Genomic DNA, 27,276 nt, shown 5'->3' with positions numbered 1-27,276 from the left:
ATGTTTGCACAGAAGGCCGTGCTGCCACATCTGCAAATTCACAGACCTCATGCCTTCTCCACTTTGAACAGGAGAGGTGTCGCAACATAGTTTTAATTGCTAAACCCTAGCTGCAAACCCAAATCTCTGGATTTAATAAGAATGGGGTGTGAATGGGGTGAATACAGGCGGCTTTCTGCCAGGTGTGCTTATTTGTCCCTCCCCTCCCTCGTTTGCTTCCTTGTTTGTGCCCAGGCCCAGATGAAAGGCCTCTGGACCTTTGCCACCAGCATGCTCTCCCCTAGGGGGTAGACCTGTGGTTTACCTTCTTTGCTACTCCTTGCTGGAATCTTTGGACCTTGGATCCACCCTAGTCTTCTGAGAACAAGCAACTCTTGAGTTCTTGCCATGGCTGGTACGAATCTCAGCCCACAACTCAGGTAGGCAAGAAACGAAGCTTTCTTTCCCAAAACTCTGCTCTGAGTGCAGGCCTCTGCCCTGCCAAGCTGGTGTAAAACCCCAAAGTGCAGTCTTTACTGGGCACATACACCCCTCTCCTCGGCAACACACACATACCGAGTGTCACTCAGTCCTGGGGGGTTAGGCAAGGCCAAGGGGAGGAGGGGGGAGGATTCTGGCTCTGGTCATCAGTCACATGGTTGGTTGAAGGATCTGTTAGCCCTGCCCGTGTGGCTCCACTGGCTCCAGGGTCTGCTGCTGCTTTCCTGCCATTATGGGGCCCCAGGAATCTTTCTGAGGTTGTACCACCTTCCACAGGCTTCCAGACCCCAGACAGTATTCCCAGAATCAGCTCCCTTCCTGAGTGAGAGGAAGGGAGAAAGGAAAACACAGGAAGAGGCAACAGTGTGGATTACCACTCTGGCATCATCCAGGCGGGTAGCCAGTTCACCCTTTCACTCCAGCTCTGTTTCTACATGGGAGATTATAGGCCTCTACCTTCTTTAAAAGAAATAATAAAATGATTTTCTTAAAAAGTAATATTCTTTAACATCTATTGGGTACATTCTGAACCTAGCATTATCTGATTTAATTAGCACAGTTGCCTTTTGAATTAAGTACCATTCTTATTTCCATTCTACAGATCAGAAAACTGAGGTGCAGGGAGATAAGAATCTTGCCAAAGTAGTCACATAGCAAGTAGTGGGAGAGGTGGGGTTTGAATCTCTGTCTTCCTGACACTAGAGTCCAGATCCTTATTTGGAGGCAGTGCTCGACTGCATCTTAAGTGCTTAAAAACAATGCCAGTTTTGTGAGCCTAGAGTGACATTTAAAAATTCTGTTTTTATGAAGTTTGTTCTATAGTCTGGCCCTTCTCTCAGTGGGACAATAAAACAACACCCAGCAGTTACTCTAGCTGTTGGGCTCATGTTACGAGCTCAATAAATACTTGTTGACTGATTGTACATCTCACAAGCAATTTTGCATTTTGAAATACTTCTGTGTCTGGTTCAGAAGTGGCAGAAAAAGGTGGAAGGTTGCTGGCGGCATTGTCTTCTCTAAAAAATAAGAAAAACCTTTCTATTCTGCTTTCCTTCCTCCCTCCCTTCCTTCCTTCCTTCCTTCCTTCCTTCCTTCCTTCCTTCCTTCCTTCCTTCCTTCCTTCCTTCCTCTGCTGAGACTCCCTCAACTCTTCTTCATTTGGGCTTCCTAACTCCCAGCCAGACTCACTGAGGACGGGATGCCCTGCAGGGTTTTGGCAACATAGTCAGAACTGGCCTTTAAATCCTGGCTCAGACACTTGCTGTTCATGTGACTTGGGCTCATCATATACCTCTCTGAGTCTTCACAAAATTTCCATAAAACAGGAGCAATAATAAAACCTTCTTCAGGGATATTATGAGTGTACACAATATACACTCAGTTTCTAGTTCTTATCTCTATTAATTAAATCAGTCCCATCAGAGTGTGCTGTCAATTTATGTATTAAACTTAAGGTCCTTCTCAAAACTCTTCAAGTAAGGACGCCATCCCTTTGGATGGATTTAGGAATTCGTGTTTACCAATACAGTTTAAAGGTGATGTTTCAGTAGGATGTATTCAGTTACAAGGAAGAGAAAATGCTGGCCCAAACTGGCATAAATAATAAGAAAATACATTGTCCAAAGGCGTGAAGGTTGATTCAGAGGCTGCCTGGTATTGGTAAGGACCCAGGTTTCCCAGCTCTTCCTCAGCCCCTCTAGAGTAGACTATAACCAGTCATTGTCACAGGTTAACTGGAGCAGCAGGCAAAGGCCTCACGTGTAGATGCAGAAATATCCAGAGGTGGAACAGGGGCCCTTTTATTCCAGTGTCCTCTTCCCGGGAGCCAGGAAACCTCTCCAAGAAACATCCCATTAGATACACTCTTCCGCATCCATGGGCAGAACTGGGTTTCATGCTAGAGTCTAATGAGGCCACTAAGTTAGGAATTATCTCTGAGCTAGGGGTGAGGTGACCATTTCCTAAGTCATGAGAGGGAGGGTGGCTCCCTGAATGAAATCCAGGTTCCATTAGCAAAGAAAAACAGAGGATTGTCTTGATCACCACCTCTTCATCCTGTTAGGGAGGAGGGATTCCCTCTCTAGGGCCGTGGAGTGACCTAACACATGACACTTGATACGAGACAGATGAGACAGACAGAAGCTCATTGGTCACCCATACACACAGCCATGGGGAGGAGAACACCACGCACCACGCAGGGCCACATGGGAGGTGCTCTCAGGAACGGAGTATCTGTAGTATCAAAGAGGGTGAGTTACCCTTAGTTGCTGCAGAAGGATGTGGTTGGCTGGCTGGAATAATTCTGTGGGCTGGAAGGGACTGAGTCCCACTTCACAGGGTTAAGCAGGACCTATGCCTGGTGCCTTCAACAAGAAGTGGTGTATGCGTAGGGGGCTTTATGGGAGCAGAATAATGGGGATGGGGACTTGGGGTTAGGCCATTGAAGGCCCTCCCAATTTTATTAGATGTCAAGGCGGCACATAATGTTGAACTTTAATGTAGGACTTCCATCCACAGGGATGGATGTGGGATATATACATGTGACAGATGACCATCCATCTGAGCAACCATCCCTTCCTGCCAGACATCATCCATCCATCAATCATCCATCATCCATCATCCAGCCATCCTCTCCATCTTCCACAAAGGACTGGCATTCTGACTACATCTCTGGCTGTTTTTCATGGCGTCCCAGCTCACAGTTGTTACGAGTGGTCAACATTTGGACCAGCCCTTCTAGTCCTGTTGCCAGCTTTTCACATTTCTCAACTCTGCACTAGCCAGTAGGGTCAACTCATTGACCCTGGAATATGCCTTTTTTCTGTTCCCCTTCTGCTTTTGCTAGAACCATCCAACTCTCTTCTCTGTTTCTTTAAATTCCCCCTCCCTTGAGTCAAATCTGACTCTTTGTGTCAGCCCAGAACGCTTGTGGCAACTGCTTCGTGCGAGTGCATAACCATACACTCTTGGGTGTCACTGCATTTAAATCATCAAAGTTCTGTAAAAAAATACTTATAATGTAAATACAGAAAGCAGTATGATTAGCATCTGTCAGTGAACATTTATCTAGTATCTGGCACATAGAAGGCACTCACATAAAAAAGTGTTGAAATATTCAGTAAAACACCTGAATAGCCAGCCTTAAAGTTCTGAATATTGTTTTTAAAAGGCTGCATATTGATTGATATACAGAGGATTTCAGGGCTCAGAGAAATGATTTCTCTTTCTTAATCTAGGTCACTATTTAGCTGACTTCAGCATGTGCTGTGGCACCCTCACAATTTTCACATCTGTGCACATGATAACATTTCACATTATCTATCTGTTGTAACTAACATGGTTCCCTAAATCTTAAATTAATTCATTTTCAAGCGTATTCTAGACCCAAGCAAGAGTACTTGTGACGTTGGAGGCTTGATGTGCTAGTTACTTTGATGTATCTTATTAAAAATACACAATTAAGATATAAAATAGTTGTCTGTGTACTACCTAACCTTATTTCATGTGCCAGATTTGGGAAACTCCAGTCTTGCTATATTGATATCTACATATTTTATGATAAAAAGCCAGTCATACACAAAAGACTACTATTGTATGTTTACTCCTGCTTGTGTGTGAACATTTTAGTAAAGGCAAAACTCTAGAGACAACACCTCAGTGGTTGCTGGGGGCTCAGGATGAAGATGGGGTTTGACCCTGTAGAGGCACCAGGGGACTTTCTGGGGTGATGGAGATATTCTAAACCTGGATAGTAGTGATTGCTGCTCACTGTATGAATCTAGAAGAATTTACCGAACTGTATATTTCAAATGGATACATTTAATGGTTTATAAATTGTATCTCAAAGAAAGAAAGAGGAGGAGGGGAAGAAAAAGAAAAAAGAAAAAAGAAATGATCAACCAGAGAGGGCAGGAAGGGGTTTCTGGAGTCCTGGTGACGTTCTGTTTCTTGACCTGGATGTTGGTTACAAGGTATGTTCGCTTTGCAAAAAATTCATCAGACCATTCATTTATGCTTTGTGTACATTTCTAGATGAATGTTATATCCCAGGAACAAAATTTACTAAAAAAAAAAAAACCCAAAACAACAGCAACCACAAAAAAAAAAAAACAAACCAGCTGAAGTGGGAACACCATTTCTTCCCAAGTAATAAAAAGTTATTACTTTCCTGTTTATTATTTTGTACAATCACATTACTCTGCCAACTTAGTTTCATGGTGTTAGGGGATCAAGTTTTTTGAGTCTTAATACAGAAAGGGTTAGAAAAAGATGTATTTAGCTAATCACATAAGTGCTGTAAGACTGTCAGCAGAAGCCATTGTTTCTTAATTATTCATAGCAATTATCAACGTGGACAATATTCAACTTGCAACCAAAATAAATAGATATTTTAAGAGACCTTGATGGAACAATCAAATCATCAGTCTCCAAAAGTGCCCCTCTCTCAGCCCAGTTCTCCCGCTGCCTGCCAGAGTTTCAATTCTATATTTATCTTTTCAAATCAGCAGTATAGCAATTAGTTATTATAATGAGAGCTACCAATTTATTGTGTGCCGACTTCACGCCAGGCACTGCATTACCAGAGTTCTTCATACTTTAATTGCTTCGTTTCATTGTCACAACAACCCTGCTGAAGAAAAGTTGTCTTATTCCATTTTACAGCTGAGGAAACTGAGGCTGGGGGTCCAGGCCCACGTTGCTGGTGAGTGACAGAGGCGGGAGCAAGCCGGAGCCCCACCCAGTGGGCTCTGCTCTGTCACAGGACCTGACGTCAGTAACTGGAAGTAAGTGATACGTGTAGAATTCTGAATCCCCAAACATGGCTCTTCACACGGTTACTATAGTTACTTCTCTACATGATGCTCCGGGTTTTTGTTTTTTTTTTTTTGACCAGAATAACAATGGATCCACTATTAGCCATTGAGGTGTTGAACCCCCACCATCATCATGAAACCCGAGGGACATTTCAATAGGTTTAAAGTAGTGTTCCTGCCTTGTAATCAGACCTTTTATTTCAGAAGCCCCTGAACATGAACAGATCTGTATGATGGCAGCTTTACAAGTATTGTTATTTGCACCTTGTGTAAAACATAGGAGCTTTCTGAAGACAATACAACTGTATTTCAGGCAGAATTCCCCCAGAACTCCTTGACAAAAGTGATGCATTTGAGTTGGGGGGATGGTACATGAGTGCCTCTCAGTATGTTGAGGGAGGGGAAGGCATCCAGGCAGGAAAGAGGGGCCTTGGGTGTGTCAGGAAGGAGAGACTCACTCTGGGAGGGACAGGACAGAAGAGGCAGGAGCTGTGCTTTGCGAATGAATAAGGCTCTTGCTAAACTAGCAAACGTGCGGAGGAAGTGGTTTGGATTAGGAATGGGCGGGAGGACAACCAAGGCCTGAAATGTGTTATGGACATGCATTTAGAGCCCTGAGCTGTCAGGGAGGGTGAGAATTCAGAATCTGGAGTTGTCTTGCCTCCTGCGTGCCAGCTGGCCACGCTATGGTCAGGCAGTTTTATTCCCTTTCGGCATATAAGGACTGTCAAGGCCCCTGAGCTGCTCAGATGTGGCACACTAAGGCACTCATGGGGCTACAGACAGAAGCCATCTCTTCTGATCCCTCTAATTACAGAGCCATTGTGGTGAGGAGGATGGCGACTTCCAAGGATGACCACAGGCCTCTCTCTCAACACTGGTGAGAACCACACTCCTTCCCCTGGTTCTCTTGCTCCCAGCAGGGTTTTGGAAGCTGATTAAAGAGAAGATCAGAAATAATAGGTAATTAGAAACCTTATAAAAAGGAAAAATGCTCTCCTCAAATTTACCAGAGCGTCTCCATGGCTGGAAGTGGGGGAGGCATTGGAAACTGCCAGCGTTAAGGGCCACTTGTGCCAGAGGGTGGCCTAGAAGCTGGGGCGAGTTGCAGAGGGTCTGAGGCCGGTCCCCAGTGGTCAAGGGGGGGAGACTGTTCAGAAGGTATCTGTTAGTCAGGGCAGCCAGTGAGTGAAGGGCTAAGGAGTGCCTTTTACCAGGTCCAGAGGACCTCAGCTGGTGAAACAAGTGGCACGAGAACCAAAGGGGACCGAGAGGAAGAGGAGAGACAAATACACAGGAGAGACAGGAGCCGCCACCAAGAGAGGCAGAGTGGAGTGGGCTTCTCCACTGGCTCTTTCCTTGGCTGTTCAGAATACCCTAGGAGGGGTGGTCGGGAGGAGCTCAGCGAAGTTGTGGGTCCAGATAATGCATGCAATTAGTTGCTTTAGGGTCCCTTTCCTCCTGGGGCCCCTTGGGACTGCCCCCATCTTGGGAGGGGCTGTGGGAGCTAATTGAATGGCCAGGGGGTGCTGAATGTAGGTTTAGCCCCCATGTGACCTGCTTGGACTTCAGTAGCTCTCCAAGCAGTGGAGCTGCAACCCCCTGAACCTTTGGGGGCGCCTCCCTACCCCGGGGATCCTCACAGCCTCTCTCCCATCTTGGCTGAGACGTAGACTCCTGCCCTGCTCCCCGCAGGACCTCCCATTTGAATGTTCAAGAGGTGGTTTTAGAAAATCCCCTAAAGGGACACGGACTTTTTTTTTTTTTTTTTTTTTTTCATTCCTGGCCCACCAATCCTAAGGCCCCCTGAGGCCTGGGTGACACAGGTGAGGTGGGGTGGGAGGGGGTGCTCCCCGCTGTGGGTACTCATCCAAGAGGTTCCCCCTGCTTTGGGGGCTGAGTTTCCTTTGCTGGTTCCTTTCCGCACCTTGTTTACTTTTCTTTCTTTGGCGCTCTTTCATTTCTCCACTTAGTAAACCTTATTGACCATTTCCCGTGGCCACGGTCGTCCCAGGTGAAGAGGGGCACTGAATGAAGACTGAGACACAGCCTTCTGTGTCACATTCCAGTTGGTAACGGACAGTCATAAACAGAGTGGGCATTTATGTTCAGTGGGGGCAAGTGGGGGGGTGACTTGGGAGCCCAGGGATGCGGAGGGAAGGTGAACAGACCTAAAAGGGTGGGGGTAGAGGCCAGGGAGGTCTCCCAAAGTTGGGGAAACTGGTGCTGCTTCCTGCTAGGGTGCCAGATAAAATACAGGATGGCTTGTATTTAATGCAATATTTGTGACATACTAAAAGGATTATATGTTGTTTATCTGAAATTCAGATTTAACTGAGTGGCTTGTACTTTCCCTTGCTAAATCTGGCAACCCTAGTTCCTGATGACTATACAGGAGTTAGTGGAATGAATAGAGGGACAGGAGGGAAGGGCATCCCTGTAGAGGGAACAGCATATGCAGAGACCTGGCGGTGACCATGCTTCATTTAAGGAACTGAACATTGCCCAGTGGCTGGAGCATGGAGTCCATGGGGAAGGGAGAGAGTGGAGAGAACCCACCGAATTGGCATGTAGTTGTTGAGAATGTACAAAGTACTAGGCACGTCATGAAGATGTAGGGTGCAGCTGTGAGCTAGACAGATACAACTTCTGCCCTCAGGGAGCTCGTGGTTCAGTGGAGAAGCAGGGAGGTCGGGAGGGAAGGACAGGCACTGTGGTGGTTACAGCTGGGGGACATCAGCCTGGCTGGGACCGGTCAGGGAAAGTCAGGAGGGGCATCTCTGAGGAGATGACAACATGCTGAAGGATGAGGAGACAGGCATACAAAGGGCTGGGGGAAGAGTGTTTTAAGCTAAGGGAACAGCATGACGGAGGCCCTGAAGTGAAAAAAATGCACAGTGGGTCCTGGATGCCGAAATGTGGTCACAGGGGCTGGGGCCCGGAGAGAGGAGGGGCAGAGGAGGAGTAGTCAGGGGCTGGATCCTAAAGGCAGTGGGAACCATTGAAGGAGTTCAAAGCAGGGAGGGTGACACAACCAGCTTTATGTTCTTAAAGGTGACTCATGCTGGAGAGAAGGACGGATGGGTAGTGTGGGGGCAGAGAGAATGAGGGAGACCGGGAGGGGCTACTGCAGATGTCCAGGACGGACAAGTTGGTAGCTTGGCCCGTCGTGATGGTGGTGGAGAAGACAGGATAGGGAAGGAGCGATGGGTCCAGGCTGCACGGAGGAGGAAGATTTGGCAGGGCTGGGTGATCTGGCACTGGGAAGTGAGGGGGTGGGAGGAGCAGACATGACTCAAAGCTACTGGTCTGGACAGATGGGAGGATGCTGAGCTGAGCTGGGGACTTGGGACGTTTGGGGGTGGTGAGGCGAGAGGGTTCAGGTTTGCATATGTTGAAGGTGAGGAAACGTGGTGGACACAGGAGGATGGACTCCACTGTGAAGGAGGACAAATCTGAGGCAGAGCTGAGTTCCAGTCTCTCTTCTCACACTCGGCTCTGTGGCCTTGATCACCAACTTCACCTCTCCTTGCCTTTGTTTTCTCATCTGTATCATGGGAGGATGTGGGTAATCCTCGTAGTTGTGAGGGTGTGGCGGGCAGCCTCCAAGATCTTCCCTAAGGTCCCCCGCTCCTGGTATCCAGGTCCTGTGTGGTACCCTTTCACACTGCAGCAGAGTTGATTGAGAGACCATGGGTATGTCACTTTCAAGGCTGGGTTAGAAAAGATGTTATGGCTTCTCTCTTAGCTGACTCACTCTGGGGACACCAGCCACCATGTTGTCAGGAGAGACTCAGGTGAAGAGGAACTACTGCGTCCTGCTACATACATGAGTGAACTTGGAAGCAAATGCTCCAGCCCCAGCCAAGCCTTTAGCTGACTGCAGCCCCAGCTGACAACTAGGCTGATGGATCCACTACTACCTCATCTGCTTCCGAATTCTGGACTGTCAGAAACTGTGAAATAAGAAACATTTGTTGTTACAGGCCCCTAAAGTTTGGGACATTTCATGATGTGGCCATAGAGAACTGATCCAGAGAGTAAAAGGACTCAGCACAGTACCTGGCACATAGTATGGGCTTTAGCATATGCAGCATCTGTAGGTCTGGAGTGTAGGAGAGAGGTCTGGGTCGGAGGTATGGATTTGGGAATCTTAGGGCTTAGAGACAATACTGGAATCCATGGAGGGGGCTGAGCCAGTCCACAGCGAGGGGGAGACAGAGAAGAGAGGCTGGCCTTGGCCACAAACGTGGACAAAAGGAGTGGGTAAAGCACGAGGAGGATGTCTCCATGAGCCTGAGAGGAGGAGCTGCAGAGGAAGGAGGAAAACCAAAACAGGCCACGGGGAGATCCCTAGGAGGGTGTGGTCAGCGGGGAGGCCTGACAGGAGATCTGAAGAGTGTTTTTTGGCTTCAGCGACAAGGAGATTCCTGGTGGCCCCACAAGAGCTGTGTAGGTGGAGAGGTGGTCTGAGGCCAGATTGAATGTTGTGGGTCTGGATGTCACTGTAAACACTTTCTACCCCCAAGCCCCAAACCAAGATGGTTTACAGGAGAATTCTATAGAAAATCCGAACCACAGAAAAAACCCTAGTCTTACAAGAGTTGCTCTAGTGAGTAGACACCCATTTGCTTAATTTATTATATGAGGCTCATGTAACTTTGCTAGCAAAACCAGATAAGGAGAGAGTAAGAGGAAAATGGTAGGCATATCTCATTCATAGATACGGATATAAAAACCCTAAATAAAATGTTACCAACCAAAATCCAGCACTATATTGAAAAAATAACACATCATCAAGGTGTGTTTATTCCAGGAATGCATGGATGTTTTAACATAGTAAAATCCATGGTTGTAATTAATTACATTAGGGGGGAAAATCTCACATTTGATAAAATTCAACACCCATTCATGATAAAGCAGAATAGTACTTCCTTACTCTGATAAATAGTATCTACCAAAAATTTACAACAAACTGCATGTTTAATGGTGACATATTAAAGGATTCAAGAATAAGATAGAAATGCCCACTGTCACCATTGTTGTTCAGCACTGTGCTGGAGATTTTTAGTCAGGGCAGTAAAACAGGGAAAAGGAAATAAAGACTGGACAGGAAGATACCAAATGTTACTCCTTGTAGACTCTGTAATTACTTACATCGAAAATTCAAGAGAGCCTATAAACTTATTAAAACTAAAACAGGACTAAGTTAGAACTAAAAAAGCATTGAGTGAATAGAAGTTTATTATATAAAACCAATCACATTTCAATAACCATAAATACATTATAAAATATAAATTTACTTCGAGATATGTAGGAATCGTTCTGAGAAAAACCACTGACAAAGGTAATTCCTCTCAGTTTTTAGTTGAGGAAATAGAAGCCCTGAGAGGGGAAATAACTCTTCCAAGGACACCAGTAAGCCAGGTGGCACTGAATCCTACATCTCTGAGTGTGAAATAATTTCAGCTTTGTCTTTTGTGAAAAATAAGACTCATTGTATTTTTCTGATTATAAATTCAGTATCCATGCAGTTTAGAAAATATAGAAAAGTCAGAAGAACATTTGGAAGTAATAAGTCACTAACATTCCCATTCTGCTACCTAGAATTATGATCAACGATTTGATGTATTTCCTTTGAAATTTTTATCTATGCATATTTACATTAAAAAAAATAAGATTAAACTTATACCATGTATACCATTTTGTGTACTGCTTGTTTTCACACACATTTCCCTGTATTCTCACCTAGTCTTTTTGGTATGATAATGTAGTACTTAATTATAATGATGCAGCATATGTCATTTCTTTAACCTATTGACTTGGGTTTTCAGAGAAAAACCAAATGTTAGATATGACTGTGATGATCGTGCAGATAAAAGTTAAACCCCAGAGTCAGCTCACACACAGGCAGATGTAAAGTGCAAGTAAGTTTCCAGAGCAAGTGGTTATATTGGTGAAAGGGAAATAGCGAAACAAACATCATATACCTGGTCCCACCTGGAAAGGGGTAGAGACCTGGTTAGCAGGAAGCGAATGAGATTTGGAAGGCGTCTTTGCCTGGAGAACAAGTAACTCTGAGGCTTTAGGTAATTCCCCACCCTCTCCATCCTTGGCTTTCTTCGGTGAAATGAGGACAGTTCGGGTACGAGTTTCATCTAGGACCAGCTCCTTTGCTTTGGTCGTTTTCTTTGCTGGAGTCAGTTCTGCTCTTCTCCCCTTCTGGCCGCCCACGTTGGCCCTTCAGGCTTGGCTGCCCTTGCCTACCCTGCCCACCAGGCTGGATAGGTAACCTTACTACCTATCCCACAGAGGGCAAGGCCAGGAGGTGCTCTGGCCACAGTTCCGGAGTCCAGATCTTTAGCCACCGCTTCTGAAGCAGAGGCCCCCTCCCCTTATTCTCCATCTAATTCCTTTGATTATGTACCTACCTTCACTTAAAATCATAACTTGTCATTGTTTTGTTTACTGTCCTTGGGTCTTTTCGGTTTTCTCCTCTCATTAGGACCCTCCTCCCTTTTGGTGGCCGCTCTACCCGCCAGGCACATGGTAGGAGCCCCATACGTCTTCGTGAAATGACAAGAGAAACAGCTGTGGGGACCCTAGGCCTGAGAACGCAGCGAAGACTACCCGGGGCTGGGCTGATCCCAAACTGCGGGCGGAGGCGGGACGTAGGGCGGACTCTGGGCGGGGCGCGGGGGGTCTAGGGGCGGAGCCTCAGGGGGCGGGGCTGGATGTTCAGGGCGGGGCTCGGGACTGCTGCGGCGGAACCGCCTTGACTGCGCCGCTCAGGCAGCGCCTAGTTGAGTTTTTCTGGCCGCTCGGCCCTCCGGCCACCCGCCCGCGCCGCCATTAGGGGGCGCCCGCGCCCGTGGCGTAGCGTCTTTGCTGGGGAGGCGCCGCCCGCACCGGGCGGCAGAAGCCGCAACTCCGGGCGAGGGCTCAGTCGTCCCCTCTGCCGCCGCAGCCGCCGCAGCCACCGCCGCCGGGCGCGGGTTCGCTCGTCCTCGCGCTCTCCAGCCGCCGGCGTCTCCCGGCCGGGCCGTCACCGCAGCAGCCGCCGCGCAGTGAGTAGGGGCGGGCCCACGGCGTGGGGGCTCCGGCCTCGGGAGGGCCGGGACTAGGAGAAGCCCGCGCGGAGCGGCCCGGGGAACGGGGTTGAGGGGAACCCGGGCGGTGGCGGGGCCGCGCTGAGGGGACCGCCGGGAGCCCGGGCGGCGCGCTCCGGGGCTGGCACGAGCCCGCGGCGGGCTGCCCGCGGCCGAGGGGCCGGGCTAGGGCGGGGGTTCCGGGGCGCGCCCGGCAGGGACGTGCGGGCTCGGTGGACCTGTGTTCCTGGCTCCGGGGTGCGCCCCTTGCTCGGGCGTCTCGCTTTCCACACGGGGGCCGGGTCGGGATGGGGAGACTCCGCCTGCGGGCAACAGCGAAGCCGGGCCCGGACGCCGGCACCTCGAGGTTTGCTCGAACATGATTGTTTGGGAGTGGCGCTTATTAGCCAGTTTGCCCTAATTTAAAGCCTGTGGCCGGGCTGCTGAACCCTGCCTTAGGGTATTTTCTGCCCCATAGAGGCACTGACTGCAGCTGAGTTCTTTATGCCCAGATTTGTGTGTCAGGGCATTTTTAATGCTGGATGTCAGAGGTGATAAATGGCCTTGGTAATGGGAAGCACCTGCCGGGCTGACAGTGGTGGAGGCAGATCGGGGAGGGGTGGGACGCGAGAAATGAAACAGAGATCCTGTTTGGATGTGCTGCCGAAGTTATCATGCTTCTGTTCAAGTACACTAGTTCTAGAACAAGTTGGTAAATCCAGTTGTAAGACTTTGTGGTGGAAGAGATTTGAGTGGCCAGTGGACCCAAGGTGACCTGGTTTGGCTGAGAATGTTTGGGGTAGCCTAAGTGCCCTGTACCATTTCCCCTCTGCACTTTCATTTTCGAGTTGTCACAAATGCTCGAGTACATGAGTGATCCCAGGATGGGAGAGAAGCTAGGGGACAGCGTTTATCATAGGCCTGAGCCCAAGATTGAGATGTTTTTCAAATGAGCAGCTGTGTAGCGAGCAAAAGGAAAATCTTTTCACCTGCACGGTTGGCAGGTTGAGAGAACTTGCTTTTTGGTTGAGAACTGTCAGGCTATATACACTAATACTTCGTTTTATGTAATGCTAGCGGTATTAAGGACTGAGTGGTCAGGACAGCTGTGGATGCCATTTCTAAGGTTTGTGTGATTTGAATTTTCATAAGTCATATTTTTACTAAAACATTACTACATAAAGGAATTCTAGGGTGAATCCTTATATGAATCTCTCAATATATCTTGGGTTTTAATATTTGGAGTCTGTTTAAAATGGAATACATGTATTCATTTGGATTTGGCTTTAATCTTGGAGATAATCCTGAGTCATGCTTTCGAGAAGTTTCTTCTTTGATTAAGAGCTCGGATGTCTGATTGTTTCTATAAAAGCCAGGTGTTCCCTTTTACCTGTAATTCTCTCTTCTGGAACTCTGGAGATACGAGGACCCCGGGGAGATTGGAAACAAATTAAGAGACCGTGTCTCCCTGTCTCCATGCCAGTGCTCTAAGTTGCTTGTGTTCACACTCTCAAGTTTCTCAGTTTACCACAGAGATTTTGTTTATGCTACTGCCACTAATATTTTCACATTTGTTTTGTAATAGTTGCCAGTTTACAAATGGTTTTCTATTCGTGATTGCACTTATTTTCTTCTCTGCCAGGAGAGGATGAGCATAAAGAGTGATTTACTCAGGGTCTCGTAATTAGTAATGGAGCAGATTTGGTATACAGATCCTCACCTGTGATGAGTTCTCTTTCTTCTGCACGGGCCTGCATGTGACTTAAGAACCGTAGTCCTGATCTGTTACCCTGTAGGCCAGTTATTACCTTTGTGTTGTGCCTAATTGGTATGATTACTTTTGAGAAGGTGGTATTCTGTTTTATCTTGTGGAAGCTGAGGATAAGAGGGACTTTATGATTTTGTAACTATTTGTAACAGCTCTTTAGTATTTAAGTCACTTTTCAATCTAGAGTGCCTTTCTTCTAGACCACATGGAGAGAGGAGAGAGAAAAAAGAATTAGTTTTTGGACAGAACAGTCCATTTCTGTAGCGGCTATGGTTAAGGATAACTATAATCACTTTCTCCTTGTGCGCCTGGCTCCTTGTGCCAGCCTGTATGTGAATGTTAACTTAGATGACTCCTCTACATGTCGCTGAACTAGTTACTATTAAAAAAAAAAAGCATTTCACTTTCAAACTCCCACGTTTCGAGAAAAGAGAAATTCAGTACAAAGGTAATTTTGAAGGTGTGTATAGATGGATTGTATTCAGTGTTCTTTTCTGAATGCCAGACAGAAAGATTTCAGTAAAAAAAAGTGTTTTAAAAGGGCTACCTGGAAACTTTGGGAAAGCAGTGGTTACAAGTTTTTATTATTTATTCAAATTTGAAGGTGTGTATTGCAATATATAGGTTATTAGATAGGAGCAGAACTTTTGTCCTGGAGAATTCTTAGTCCGTAGCTGAAACAATAAACCCAGAATATTTGTGCTAACTTAGTTCATCATAACCATAAAGCCTGCAATTGGAATTATGGAGTGGTCAGGAGAATGATTTTCAGGGGTTCTTAGGTTGTTCTTTAAGTCATTAACTTTGTTGAATTGTGCATTTTTCAGATTTACTACTTTAGAAAATGTATAGCAATTTCTTTTAAGGCTTTTATAATTCTTTGACATGTGTTTTCCTTAATGTAATTATCTGCTAACGTTACACTGTCAGAATTTATACATTAGTCATAATTAACTTTTGAAGCTGAAACGTGGGTGAATTTTCAGTGCTGCTTTTTATTCTTTGGCAACAGTCAGCTGGTTGATTCCACAAGAACTTTATTTGTGCCATAGGTCAAATCTTTTCAGGTGAAACTGATTTTACTGGGACAGAACTCTTTTTTCGAACTTTATGATTGTGCTTGGTTGCATTCACTGTTTAAAACGATCCTTAGTAAGGAAAGTCACTTTAAAGGAAAATTTTTTCACTGTTATCCTCATAATCTCCATTCCTGGCAAATTTTTTGAAATACTAGATTTTTCTTTGTCTTCATGAAGTAAAACAGGCCCATTTGATGCCCATTTCAAGATTTTCCTTCTGCCGCCTGTGTTGTGGTCCTTTGATTTCTCACTAAGCCCTCCACTGGAGACTATGCCAGAAGGGAGAGAAGATGAAAAGCAAATGAATCATTTTCTAATTGTTAGCAGCTCTGGAAAATGACTTAGTAGAAGATATTGAAGCCAGTGCGGAAATTCTTTTGGATTATGTTTTATTTCATTCATCTGTATTGTTTCTGAGATGTTCTAATAGTCATCAGTTCACAGGTTAATTAGCTGTTGGATGACCAGTAATCTTGCTTTCTTTGGTTTGTTTCTTGCTATATCTAAGCATCTCCACAGTGGGTTTTTAGAATTAAAGAGTGGAGATAGAAATCTAAACTAATCAATACTGTTTTTTCCCTTAGAGCTCTTTAGTGAACCATTTGATTTTTGGGGACGGTTTAGTTGTTATTATTGGAAATGACTAATAGTACTTCGTTTTATTTTGACATATGTTATACACAAATGAAGGGAGGCTTTTTTTTTTTTAAATGGGCTTATATAGATTCCCATAATTGCTTTCCTGAATTATTAAGCTTGAGGTTTCATTACATCTTTATACCGGAACAGAACTTCAGCTTTTGCTGTGGAACAGCTTCAGGGGCATCATCTAATTTTCTTTTTACCATTGCTCAGGAAGTTACCTTGTTTTGATTTAGTTGGAAAAAAAGCGGGGGGGGGAAAAGGATTAATAGTGGATAGTCCTTGCACAACAGCTGTTAACTCTGATGCTGTCTGGTTATTTCCTTGTCTTTGGTCTCTCATTTCTCATTTAACTGTTTGAATATTCATGCATTGGACTTCTTCGCTTAAGAAAGAGGACAGTAGCCTTCAGTCTTACGTGTGAGTAGGTGCTTGCTGTTGTGCCTCAGGGGAATTTTTACAAACCCATTTTGACTGTTCACTTTGACTGAGTTACTGTTAAATTTGTAAATAAATCCCCACTAGGTGGATGGGGTTAATAGATGGCTGTAGCAAGGGGTGGTTTACAGTAATCCTTTTGATTTCTTGTTTCTTGGATTCTGTTCTTTGGATTTCTACCCAAGAAGGGGTTTATGGAAAGATCTAGACTAGGAGTCAGAAAACCCAGGTTCTTATTCAGTTACTTTCTAGCTGTGGGCCTTGAGCAAGCCTCTCAATCTGCTGTTTCTCTGTTTTGCATCTCTTAAAGGGGGATAGTAATTCATGCTCTGCTTACTGTATCAGGACTGTTGTGGTGGGAAAAAGCGCCCTTAAATTGTTTCTTTATTCTTCAGTCCCTTTTCAGGTTGTTTTAATATTCCTGCAGAATTCTACTGAGCAAGCTCTTCCCGGAAGTCCTCCATTCTCCCATTTGGAATTGTTCTTGCTCTTTTTTCCTACAGGCCTCTGCCAGTCCATGTATTACATAGTACTTTTGAATTCTGTTCTGTACTTCAGTTGTTGCATGCTGCCTTCCTTTGTAGATTGAAAGCTCCACGAGGGCAAGGATAGTACCTTTCCTGTTTCTGCATATCTGCATTGCACATGGACTTCTCCAGTAAATGTTGGTTGACTGAATTATTTTTGAAGCTGTCAGGAATGAATAATTTGAGTGATGGGCAAATTTCAAAGATGAGCATCTTTCTCAAACCTTTGGATGACTGGCCTTTTAAGTCTGTCTGTTGTATCAGTAGCTGAATCAGATGTTCGTAATACAAATCAGTAAAGCCTGTTTCAGTGGTTCTGTTTACTTCAAATAGTGTTTGTGTAGCGAGTCGGAGGAATGAAAGGTGGTTCACAACAGCCCTGAATTTGACATTTGTTTCATTTCGCACCCCAAAGATGTGGAGATCTCTATATCCAACTGCTGAGTGTGGGGAATAAAAACTGACTGCACGTTGTCTGGTCCACATTTTAGCTTGTTTGCTTTGAAGAATTTGCAAGGTAGAGAAATAGATGCTTCAGGCTCTGATTTCAGCCCCTGCTGTGCTATGCAAATGTTCTCTACATGCCTGAGTGACCTTTTGAGAAAGAGCCTTTGTGATCTTTTGTAGCCAGGGCCTGTTCTGGGAATTCGTGTGCCAGATTCCTCTAAAAGTGGGAAAAGTGAATCTGTTCAAAGACCACGTAAAAAAGACAGCACTTTTCTTAGATAAATACCAATATGTCCATGTTTCTTACTGTCTCTTGCCAGAGCTTTTGAAATTGGTCTGGAGTTTGCTTTGCTGGGTAGTTCGGGGAATGATGTGTGTGAGAGGGAACTGACTAAAGCAATTCAGTAGCTGGGAAACTGTTTGTTTAAGTGCTTTTGAATTGTAGATAAAAATAAATTCAAACTGGCATCATTAGTATCTGGGTGTTTATCAGTGTCTTCAGGCTGACTCTCCTTAAGTGCCGGCTGAGTGACTCTCAAACAGGTTTGTAAGGTTCTTTTTGCCCCACGTTGTGCTCTAATGGTTTGGCATTTAAATTGTTTTCTTTTTGTTTTGATTGTACAAAATGAAATGTATCATTATTAAAAGTATAATTAGTTTTTTATATTGTTATAAAAGAAATAACATTCTGATGTTTTTCTCTTGGAAAGAGATACTGGTGTCTTGGAAGTTTATGTTTTTAGATGCCTTTACTGAGATGTTTAATGTATATAGTTGAAATGCTGATGAAAAAATTTTCTCTTTCTCCCTTTCTCTTAAACAACATTTTTGGTGAGGATTATCATAGGTTTGTACCAGGATAAGATTGTAGAATTAAACATAATGTTCTCCTATGGAAATTCTAAAAATTGAATTTTGGGAGAAGATAGGTAGGATGTGAATGACTGGTTTACTTATTGGGCTCTGTCTTCTTCTATAGGTATAGGATGACTCACTGTAAAGATGGCCAGTCTCTTAGGTACCCACTGTAGTAAGGATGGGGCACCCATAGAAGGCCATAGAGGAGTGCTTTCTTCCCAAGGTCTCTGCCCGGTAGCAGGTTTTAGTTGAGCAAAGATGAGTAGTTTTCTGGTGTTTGCCTGCTCTTTTGGGTGGGAAAACCTTTCCTCTCTGTTTTCATAGTTACATGCGCTATCACATGTCTTTTTCTCTTCTCTAAGTTTCCCTGGAACCTGGGCTCCCCGAGACGCAGCAGTGGAGCAGATGGATAATGGAGACTGGGGCTATATGGTGAGAGGCTTTGCAGATGCATTTTGAAGGCTGGCAAATTATTGTTGTGTGTCTCCCCCCCCCCCCTTTTTACGTAGTCTTAGGTATAATACCTCTTGTAAGAATAAAAATTATAAATGGTGCAGCACCCCCCTCCCCCCCGCGCGCCTGGCTCCCATAAGTTGAAATGTATCTTTTTGGGTGTTTTAATTTTGTTTGGTGTTTTTAGTTAAGCAAGCTCAAGTGGACTCTCCATGTAACTTTTTATAATCACTTACTTGAGAGAGATCATGAGGTTTTGATCTCTATGTTGCTCTTAAAAAGCTGTCTTCATAGAATAGTGACGATTAAATGTCTAGTAGGTGATGAGAGGACATTTTCTTGTGATTGGGGAGGTGCCACTTCTCCCACTAGCACTTTTTGTTTGCATGTGCATGTATCTTTCTCTTTTCTTTTGGTAAGAATTATTTTACTTGCTTAGTACCTGCCTTTGCTTGTCTGTCTTATTTATTCCTTAAACATGATTTCCAAAACCAAAGGTATGTATTATCTAGAGAAGCTTGCCTTTTAAAAATTAAAGGTCAGATTGCAACATTAATGTTACTAAAGTGAATACACTATCAGATTATGAAATTTGAAAGCTGCTATTATTAGCCTTTGGGTATATGAGATTGTGTTGACCAAAGTGTGTATTTAATTTAGTACATTTAATTTGGCACTGTTATTTCCATGAAGAAGTTAGGAGGATTAGGTCTGCACAGATTTTCATTTTTAAAATAAATTTCACTATCCCCCCCTTTTTTTTTGAGGGGGAAAAGACAAAAATATTGAAAGTAAGTATCTTTATGTTATCAAAACATTTTTATTCTATTTTATATTAAATTGAGTTAAGAAAAATGAAAGTCTCTTTTTTCAAATAGGAAATATATTTTAGGAGTATATTTTAGTTTGGCCTTTTCCTTCCTGTGATACACTCTGACTTGAAAACTTCTCTCTAGATACTGGGCCTGAAATTAAATGGCTTTGGAAGTCATGCCCTCCTTTCTTCACGTAAGGTTTTAAAGAATTAGATTTACCTCTTTTTTCTAATCAAAGCAAATGTTAGATCCCTTCATGTGAAAGTAAAGCTGTTTTGCATCAGTGGATTGCTAAGTATGTTCCAGCCTGAAAGAATCTTTTGCTTTGCTTGTTACCACTAATTTTCTTAATTTGTCAAAGTTAGGATTTAAAAAATTTTCAGATTACTGATCATTTTTTAAAAAATTTCAGATGACTGACCCAGTCACGTTAAATGTAGGTGGACACTTGTACACAACATCTCTCACCACGTTGACGCGTTACCCGGATTCCATGCTTGGAGCTATGTTCGGGGGGGACTTCCCCACGGCGCGAGACCCTCAAGGCAATTACTTCATTGATCGAGATGGACCTCTTTTCCGATATGTCCTTAACTTCTTAAGAACTTCAGAGTTGACCTTACCCCTGGATTTTAAGGAATTTGATCTGCTTCGGAAAGAAGCAGATTTTTATCAGATTGAGCCCTTGATTCAGTGTCTCAATGACCCCAAGCCTTTGTATCCTATGGATACTTTTGAAGAAGTTGTGGAATTGTCTAGTACTCGGAAGCTTTCTAAGTACTCCAATCCAGTAGCTGTTATCATAACCCAATTAACCATCACCACCAAGGTCCATTCCTTACTAGAAGGTATATCAAACTATTTTACGAAGTGGAATAAGCACATGATGGACACCAGAGATTGCCAGGTTTCCTTTACTTTTGGACCCTGTGATTATCACCAGGAAGTTTCTCTCCGGGTCCACCTGATGGAATACATTACGAAACAAGGTTTCACGATCCGCAACACCCGAGTGCATCATATGAGTGAGCGGGCCAATGAGAACACAGTGGAGCACAACTGGACTTTCTGCAGGCTGGCCCGGAAGACGGATGACTGACCTCCTGTCCTGGGAGAGGCTCCTGGGAACGGACTCTCCAGGAGACGGAAGAGGCTGATTTTTTTTTTTTTAATCAGTGTGAGTTTTGTTTTTTTTTTTTTTAAATATTTGTATTTATTTGAAGGCATTGGGGACCAGAAGGAAGTTTTGTGCTTTAGCAGACTCCTCTATGTTTTGTTCCCTTCACCCTGAGTATGCATGTGCCTGTTCAGAGCCTCCAGATACCTTTTTTATAAAAAGAAGTCTGAAAATCATTATGGTATATAATCTACCCTTAACAGAGCTTTTTTTATTACAGTGCAAAAATGTTTTCTGATTAAATAGTCCCTAACTCAACTAGAAGGCTAAAAATGCAGGAATGAAAGAATAAACAGAGTACTCATGATGCCTTTGAGAAAAATCAAAACATCGTGTAGGGTGACCTAGTTTTCAGACCAATAAACAGTATTGTAATATTGAAGGAGAACTGTTCCAATCATTTAAAAGTACTTGTTAAGTACTGCTTTTTACAGTTATGACAACTGTTTCTTTCTATGCATATAAATCAAGCAACCAAATATCTGTAGCCATGGAAATGTCGGATAGAAATATTTATATTGGATTCTGAATACAAAATGTCCTTGTGGTAGAAATCTTACTTCCTATGCCTGGTGCAGTATAATTCCCAACTGTACTGTCTACCAGAAAAAAGCTAATAAAAAATGAAATATGAAAATTAGGTTTGTATTTGTTGATTATTGTCAGTTCAGGGGGAAGATGATATTTCTTGTCTAAATTTTTTTTTTTCCCCTAATGTCCCAATAAATACTGCCTATAGCACATTTGTATTTGATTCAGGAGGACTCCATGGAACTTTAGGATGCAATTTATAGAATTCTGTGCCGTTGAAGCAGGGAGTTGATAGAATTACTAGTTTTGTCTTAAAGAGTGCATATCTGTACTGTGAACATCAGTTTGACGCATTTTTTCCAAATAGGACTTATTTTGAAGATTGCGGATTTTTCTTTAGTAAGCCACCCGATTGTCATTGCTCTGTGACCCTTATTCTAGCTTTGTGTTGAGCACAGGGACAAACTGACTCTTCAGCCATTTTATTCTTGTATGTTATGGTGACCCACAAATGTATTTTATCATTGAAGTTAAGTTTATTTCTGAGAAGAAAACTGCAGTGAGTGAAGGATCTGGAACAGTTGGGATGTGGTGTACTTTTATTTATTTCACAATAGTCTTACTTTGCATAGTTCATTTGATTCTATTTCTTGGAAGTTACTCAGAGGAAGGATTCACCATCTTCAAACTAAAATTCCTTTATGTTATTGGCAGGTTGCTGTGGTTTCAGTAAATGTGCTAGGATGAGGTTATCTTTTTAGAAAATTGTCTCCTACTTCAAATTGATGAGTAGTTACCTAAAAAAGAAACCATGAGAAAAGAAACAACCTATCCAGTTAGGTGTTGATGAGTTAGCTGAGGTAAATGCAAGATAAAATTATTTGGGTTGAAAACAGGTATGGAAATGGGAATAATATTAGTTGTTACAAGGTTTTAAAAGTTAAACATTTATGAGGTCTCTTCCTTGCCCATGTCACTGGAGATAAGTTTGCTTTTGGTAAATTTTCTTGGATTTATAAATTATTAAAAAGTGATTTTTTTATATGAGTAAATTAGGAAAAGTAGCCAACTGAGATTTTATGCAGTTTACTTTGTTTGATGGTATTTAATTTTAAGTTTTATATACTTAGGTAGTTGAAAATGATGTGAAAAATGTAGCTTGATTATATATGGGCAATTTGAGACAATTATGCCTTTTATGAAATTTTACATCATTTTTAGTGTAGAAGGGTTGATTTTTAAACATTTATATTAGTTGTATTCCTAAGGCTCTTTTTTTTTTTCATTTCATTCTTAATTGACACACAATATGATGTTAGTTTCAGGTGTACAACATAGTGATTTGACATTTATATACATTGTGAATTGATCACCGTAAGAAGCCTGGTAACCATCTGTCACCATACAAAGTTATTACAGTGTTACTGACTGTATTCCTGGTGCTATACCTTACATCCCATGGCTTGCTTATTTTGTAACTGGAATTTTGTACTGGTTAATCCCTTTCACCTATCTCCCCTCCCTGCCCTCAACCACCAGCTTGTTCTCTGTATCTATGAGTCTGTTTCTGTTTGCTCATTTGTTTTTTAGATTCCACGTGTAAGTGAATCATATGGTACTTGTCTTTCTGTGTCTGATTTATTTCACTTAGCATAATACCCTCTGGGTCCATCCATGTATATATTCCATTGTATATACACACCACGTCGTCTTTATCCATTCAGTCATCTACTATGGACACTGAGGTTGCTTCCATATCTTGGCTATTGTAAATAATGCTGCAGTGGCTGTAGGGGTGCATGTATCTTTTTGAATTAGTGTTTTTGTTTTCTTTGGATAAATAATCAGATGTGGAATTGCTAGATATATGGTAGTTCTTTTTTAATGTTTTGAGGAACCTTTATACTATTTTCCATAGTGGCTGTGCCAATTTCCATTCCCTCCAGCGGTGTACAAGGGCTCCCTTTTCTCCACATCCTTGCCAACACTTGTTATTCGTTACCTTTTTAATGACAGTCGTTCTGACAGATGTGAAGTGGTCTACATTTTATTTAGATTATAATAAATATAGGCTCTTTTGGAGGAGGAGTGTGTGTGTGTTCCTCTGAGCCCTGGGATAAATAACTGTGTGCTGTAACAACACAAGTGATAACTAATCAGTCTGTTGGCTCATGCTGGATCTAAAGCAAAACCCTGGTATTTAACAAAATAGATGCTACAAATGGATAGTGCTACAATTTTTTTTTTAATTGTGGGAAATTTCAAACCTCTTCTAAAGTAGAGAGAATAGTGTAAATACCCATTGAACAGCTTCAACAACAATCCACACCCTATTTTTCTTCCTGTGGATTATTTTCAAGTAAATCACAGATATTTCATCCACTTTAGACTGTGTCTCTGAAAAATAATGGATCTTTTAAGAAAATACATACATATGTAGTTGTCAGTTTTAATAATGCGTATGCTATAGTACCATTATCACGCAGTGGTGCCTGTTGAATGCTTGATTATTTCATAGCCTGGATCTCCATCTCTGTAATAGTGGTCTTAGATATTTCTCATAGGCCGGGTTCCCCTGTTTGTAGAAAGAAGTACATTATTAAGACAGACTATTTCTGCCAGGATTAATGACTTTTACTTTCAAATTAAGTTTTTAGTTTCAAAAAAGCAGCATTACATAAGATTCTTAATTTTAAAAATTAGTTTTAAAATTCATTTTGTATGAACATATGGACAAACATTTTTTTCCAAAGGGCATCCTTCCTTTTCTTATGCAGATTTAAAATTGTGGATGCAGGTGGCCAATTAAAAAAAAAACACAGCTTATCATTTGCTTTTGGGTTTTTACACAAATAAAAGGCTTGACACTGTGAGGCTCTTTTAAATTAAACGTATTAACCACAAAGCAAGGAACCAGAAGGTAGAATCAAGTAAGCAATATTCTATGTGGGAATAGGTTATCCCCATTAATCTCTAAGATGATGTCTTGATTTCTTCACAGCTCTGCCCTCGTCTCTTATAGTATTAACTTGTTTGTTTACTTTTTTGCCTGTCTAGGCTAAAACTAAGCTCCTTAAAGACAGTCTATAACTTTTGTTTTCCACTCTGTCCTTAGTACCTGGAATAGTTTCTGGCATAAATAATATGCCCAATAAATATTTGCTGAATGAATGAATGGATCAGTAGATGCGTTTAACACATCTAGCAACTACTTGGGCAAATTTATACAATAGAATGATGGGGGGAAATGGGATTCTTATTTTGAAATTATCCTTGTTGGTTCCTCCACTGCTTGTGTCTGTAGGGAATCACTTAGATAAGAGTTCACGTGGGGAAGGGGAGCAGCCTTTTGCAGTTTATTTAGAAGAAAATGGCTTGAAATGGCATCCAAATCAGGAAAAAAGCCAAGGGAAAAAAAAAAAAAGCAGATACTATGGTGAGAGTGAACCATGGAAGGGCATCATCCTGCCTGGGGATAAAGCTCAACACTTAACCTGCCCCAGACAGAAGAGAGACTCTTAGGACTCTAGGACGTTTAACGTGGCATGGCGCTTTTCTCTTGGTGGAAATGTCAGTGAAATATATTCCCATTTGTACTTCTGTGTCTATAAGGCATGTTTCAACACAGCTTTTGTTTTAATTTATTTGAAGTACCTGTGGTGTTCCTTTTTCTGCTGGTGCAAATGTCTCTTATTACAGTTTCAAAATCATCTACAGCAGATAAGAAAAATACACTTTGAGAGTACTATTTTGGTGGTCCCTAGAGGAGCCAGAAATGTAAGATTAGGTGGCTATATTTTAGTAGTCAACCAAGTGTCATCTTAGCTAACTGGAAACAGATCTTCAGGGTCACTTATAATCTCACATTCCTAAATCACTATTCATGAAAGAGCCACATTGCTGTACCTGTCACCTCACTGGCAAGGTAATGGCAGCTAGGATCGAGTGAGTTTGCAGCATTGTGTATGCAGCAGGGTCCTTGTCCCACTATGTAGGTCACAACCATGTTCATTTATCCTGTAAACGCAGAATACCTAGTATGTGACAGACTCTGGAGTTAGGAAGATGAAGACGCCGTCCTGGCTCACAGTCAGGTAACAGCAGATAGGGAAGAGAGGAGTGAATGGGATGCGGTGCATCAGCATTTTACCAAGTCTGTTGAGATGTGGGGCAGTCCTGCCCCTCATTTAGACAAGCCTGCCCTCATATAGTGTCCAGATGAAATTCTTTCAAGATGAGGATTAGAAACAAAATGAAAAACAAGAAAGTCCTTATGTTCTTTAGTGAAGAAGAACCAGGAGAACGCATGTTTCCTTGTCTTGCTAGGAAAACAGGTTTGAGCTAGATACGTCGGCGTTTCCTGACAGGGGCGACAGCAGGGTAGGTTTTTATCTGGAGCACCAAAGGGCATGCGTGTTAGACCATTGGGGCTAATCTGGAGTGAGAGGACTGCTGCAGCTCTTGGCCAGGATTTAAATGTCAGAAAGTAGATCTAATCATTAGAGAAAGTAACGCACTAGAAGTAGCTAAAACTGTACTAAACAGTCGATGGATCATACCTTCTTTAGGTAAGCTCTTTATATTTGCTTGTTGAGTTAAAAGGATGCCTTCCTAAAAACAGGGAAGGACCAGAATGGATCTGCCTTCTGACAGCCATCTTGGGGGTAACTGGTTGTGCTGCAGCTTCAGATAATCTTGTTAAGTTAAGCTACGAGGTATGACAGGATGGAGAATGTTAAGAGCAAGTCTGACAGCCTGCTTAGTGTGAATGAAAGCCTGAGAGCTGCCAATGTGATAAGGTGTTAAGACACCTTTTCTGAAATTTGACTGAAGAGGTAAAGTGAGCTTCGCCATCTGAATAACATGTTTGCATTACAGAGCTTAACCTGTTGTGTATCTGTAGACTACCTTGGCTTTGATCATCTGTATCAAATCTCCTATTAAGTGTTGGTGCCCCAAATTCTAAATACAGGGTTTACATCTTACTCCAGTTGATGTGGTCAGTGGTGTTCACAGCATTTCACAGCAGAGTCTGGGACCCTGGCCCTCCCCCTTCTGTTAATGAGTTCTGGTATGCTCTCCTAGGACATTTGGAATGTTTTCACCACAGCCCTTGCGATTGTCATTTATTTGTCTTTCCTGGGCTGTTGATGGCAGTGCATCGGCCTTCTTTTTTTCTGGGTGGGATTATGTTCCTCGGAGTGAAGAGACAGGAGGCATCTCCAGTCGTCAGTGAGAGCTGAGAGACACCCTCCCACCCCCTAAACTTCTTATCACCCCTGCATGCTTGGTTTTTCAATACAAAACTGAGAGTTAAAAGGCTGAAAATGAAATAGCTAAATCAGTGCTGATGATTTATCATCTTGTTTTTGTTACTTAAAAGCCAGTTTGCCACTGTGTGTCCACCCTTGGGTATGTCAGCCATGATTGAGAGCTTGGGCCTTCCTCCCCATTCCCTTTACCAGATTCTGAGCCGTGCATTTTGCTGATTACAGTCCAGACTCAGAGTTCCTGCCGGGCCACATCCCTGCTCCTGGTTTCTTTTATGTATTCTCACAATATCTTAAATAGACATGCTATGCCAAGCCATTGCTAACTTAATAGGCATCAATTAAAATGGGAAAACATGGAGGTGTACACACTGCCTGTTCTCTGCTTTCTTACATAATTTATAATGTGTTCTATTCAACTACCTGAGTATTGGTTGGTGCCTTCTGAGCCCAGTGGAACAGACGTTCATAGACATTTCCATCGTAACAGCCAAGTGCTGAATTTAAACACTGATCGGTGAAGTCAAAAGCATCAGTTAACAAGATAGCATCCTTCCTGAGAGAGAAAAAAAATAGTGTGTGAATATTTTAGATTGCTCTTATGAAGCTGATTAATCTGGGATGGTCAATAACCACACCTAATTAGAAGTTGCATCATACTCCACTTTTTGAATAACTATTTTTTTAAAGTTTTTATTTTTGATTAGTTACATAGGCACAATATAAAGAGTCAAATAGTTCTTTAAGGCTTGTGATTTAAAACCAGCATATCCCTGCCTCTTGCCTCCATTTCTTCCCCTCATCCCCAGAAGCAATTGGTTTTAGTCTTTTAGCTGATATTTTTGGAATCTACCTGGATGCCTCTAAATGTCTTGATAGTATTGCTACT

General features: G+C 42.8%; 2 protein-coding genes across 14 annotated transcripts in view; one reads left to right on the top strand and one right to left on the bottom strand.

The window, feature by feature from the left end:
• KCTD6 (potassium channel tetramerization domain containing 6) overlaps positions 1 to 21,226 on the top strand; it is a 36,814-nt gene extending 15,588 nt beyond the window's left edge. Inside the window, exons 6-11 of one of the 13 annotated variants that reach the window (XM_032458180.1) lie at positions 235 to 419; positions 4,328 to 4,451; positions 5,143 to 5,264; positions 6,112 to 6,174; positions 18,504 to 18,573; positions 19,822 to 21,226. In XM_032458180.1, coding sequence (XP_032314071.1) covers positions 6,131 to 6,174; positions 18,504 to 18,573; positions 19,822 to 20,508 — 801 coding nt within the window. In that variant the 5' untranslated portion in view covers positions 235 to 419; positions 4,328 to 4,451; positions 5,143 to 5,264; positions 6,112 to 6,130 and the 3' untranslated portion in view covers positions 20,509 to 21,226. The other 12 variants (XM_032458179.1, XM_014559370.2, XR_004312093.1 and 9 more) reach the window with 12 other exon arrangements.
• Positions 21,227 to 23,343: 2,117 nt separating this feature from the next.
• ACOX2 (acyl-CoA oxidase 2) overlaps positions 23,344 to 27,276 on the bottom strand; it is a 30,186-nt gene continuing 26,253 nt past the window's right edge. The window contains 2 exon segments of the mRNA XM_014559358.2: positions 23,344 to 23,692; positions 26,811 to 26,943. Coding sequence (XP_014414844.1) covers positions 23,630 to 23,692; positions 26,811 to 26,943 — 196 coding nt within the window. The 3' untranslated portion in view covers positions 23,344 to 23,629.

The sequence above is a fragment of the Camelus ferus genome, chromosome 17 (genome assembly GCF_009834535.1).
Source record: "Camelus ferus isolate YT-003-E chromosome 17, BCGSAC_Cfer_1.0, whole genome shotgun sequence".
NCBI lineage: Eukaryota > Metazoa > Chordata > Mammalia > Artiodactyla > Camelidae > Camelus > Camelus ferus.
Note: the sequence above shows the minus strand (reverse complement) of the source record. Positions and strands in the feature narration are given on the sequence as shown.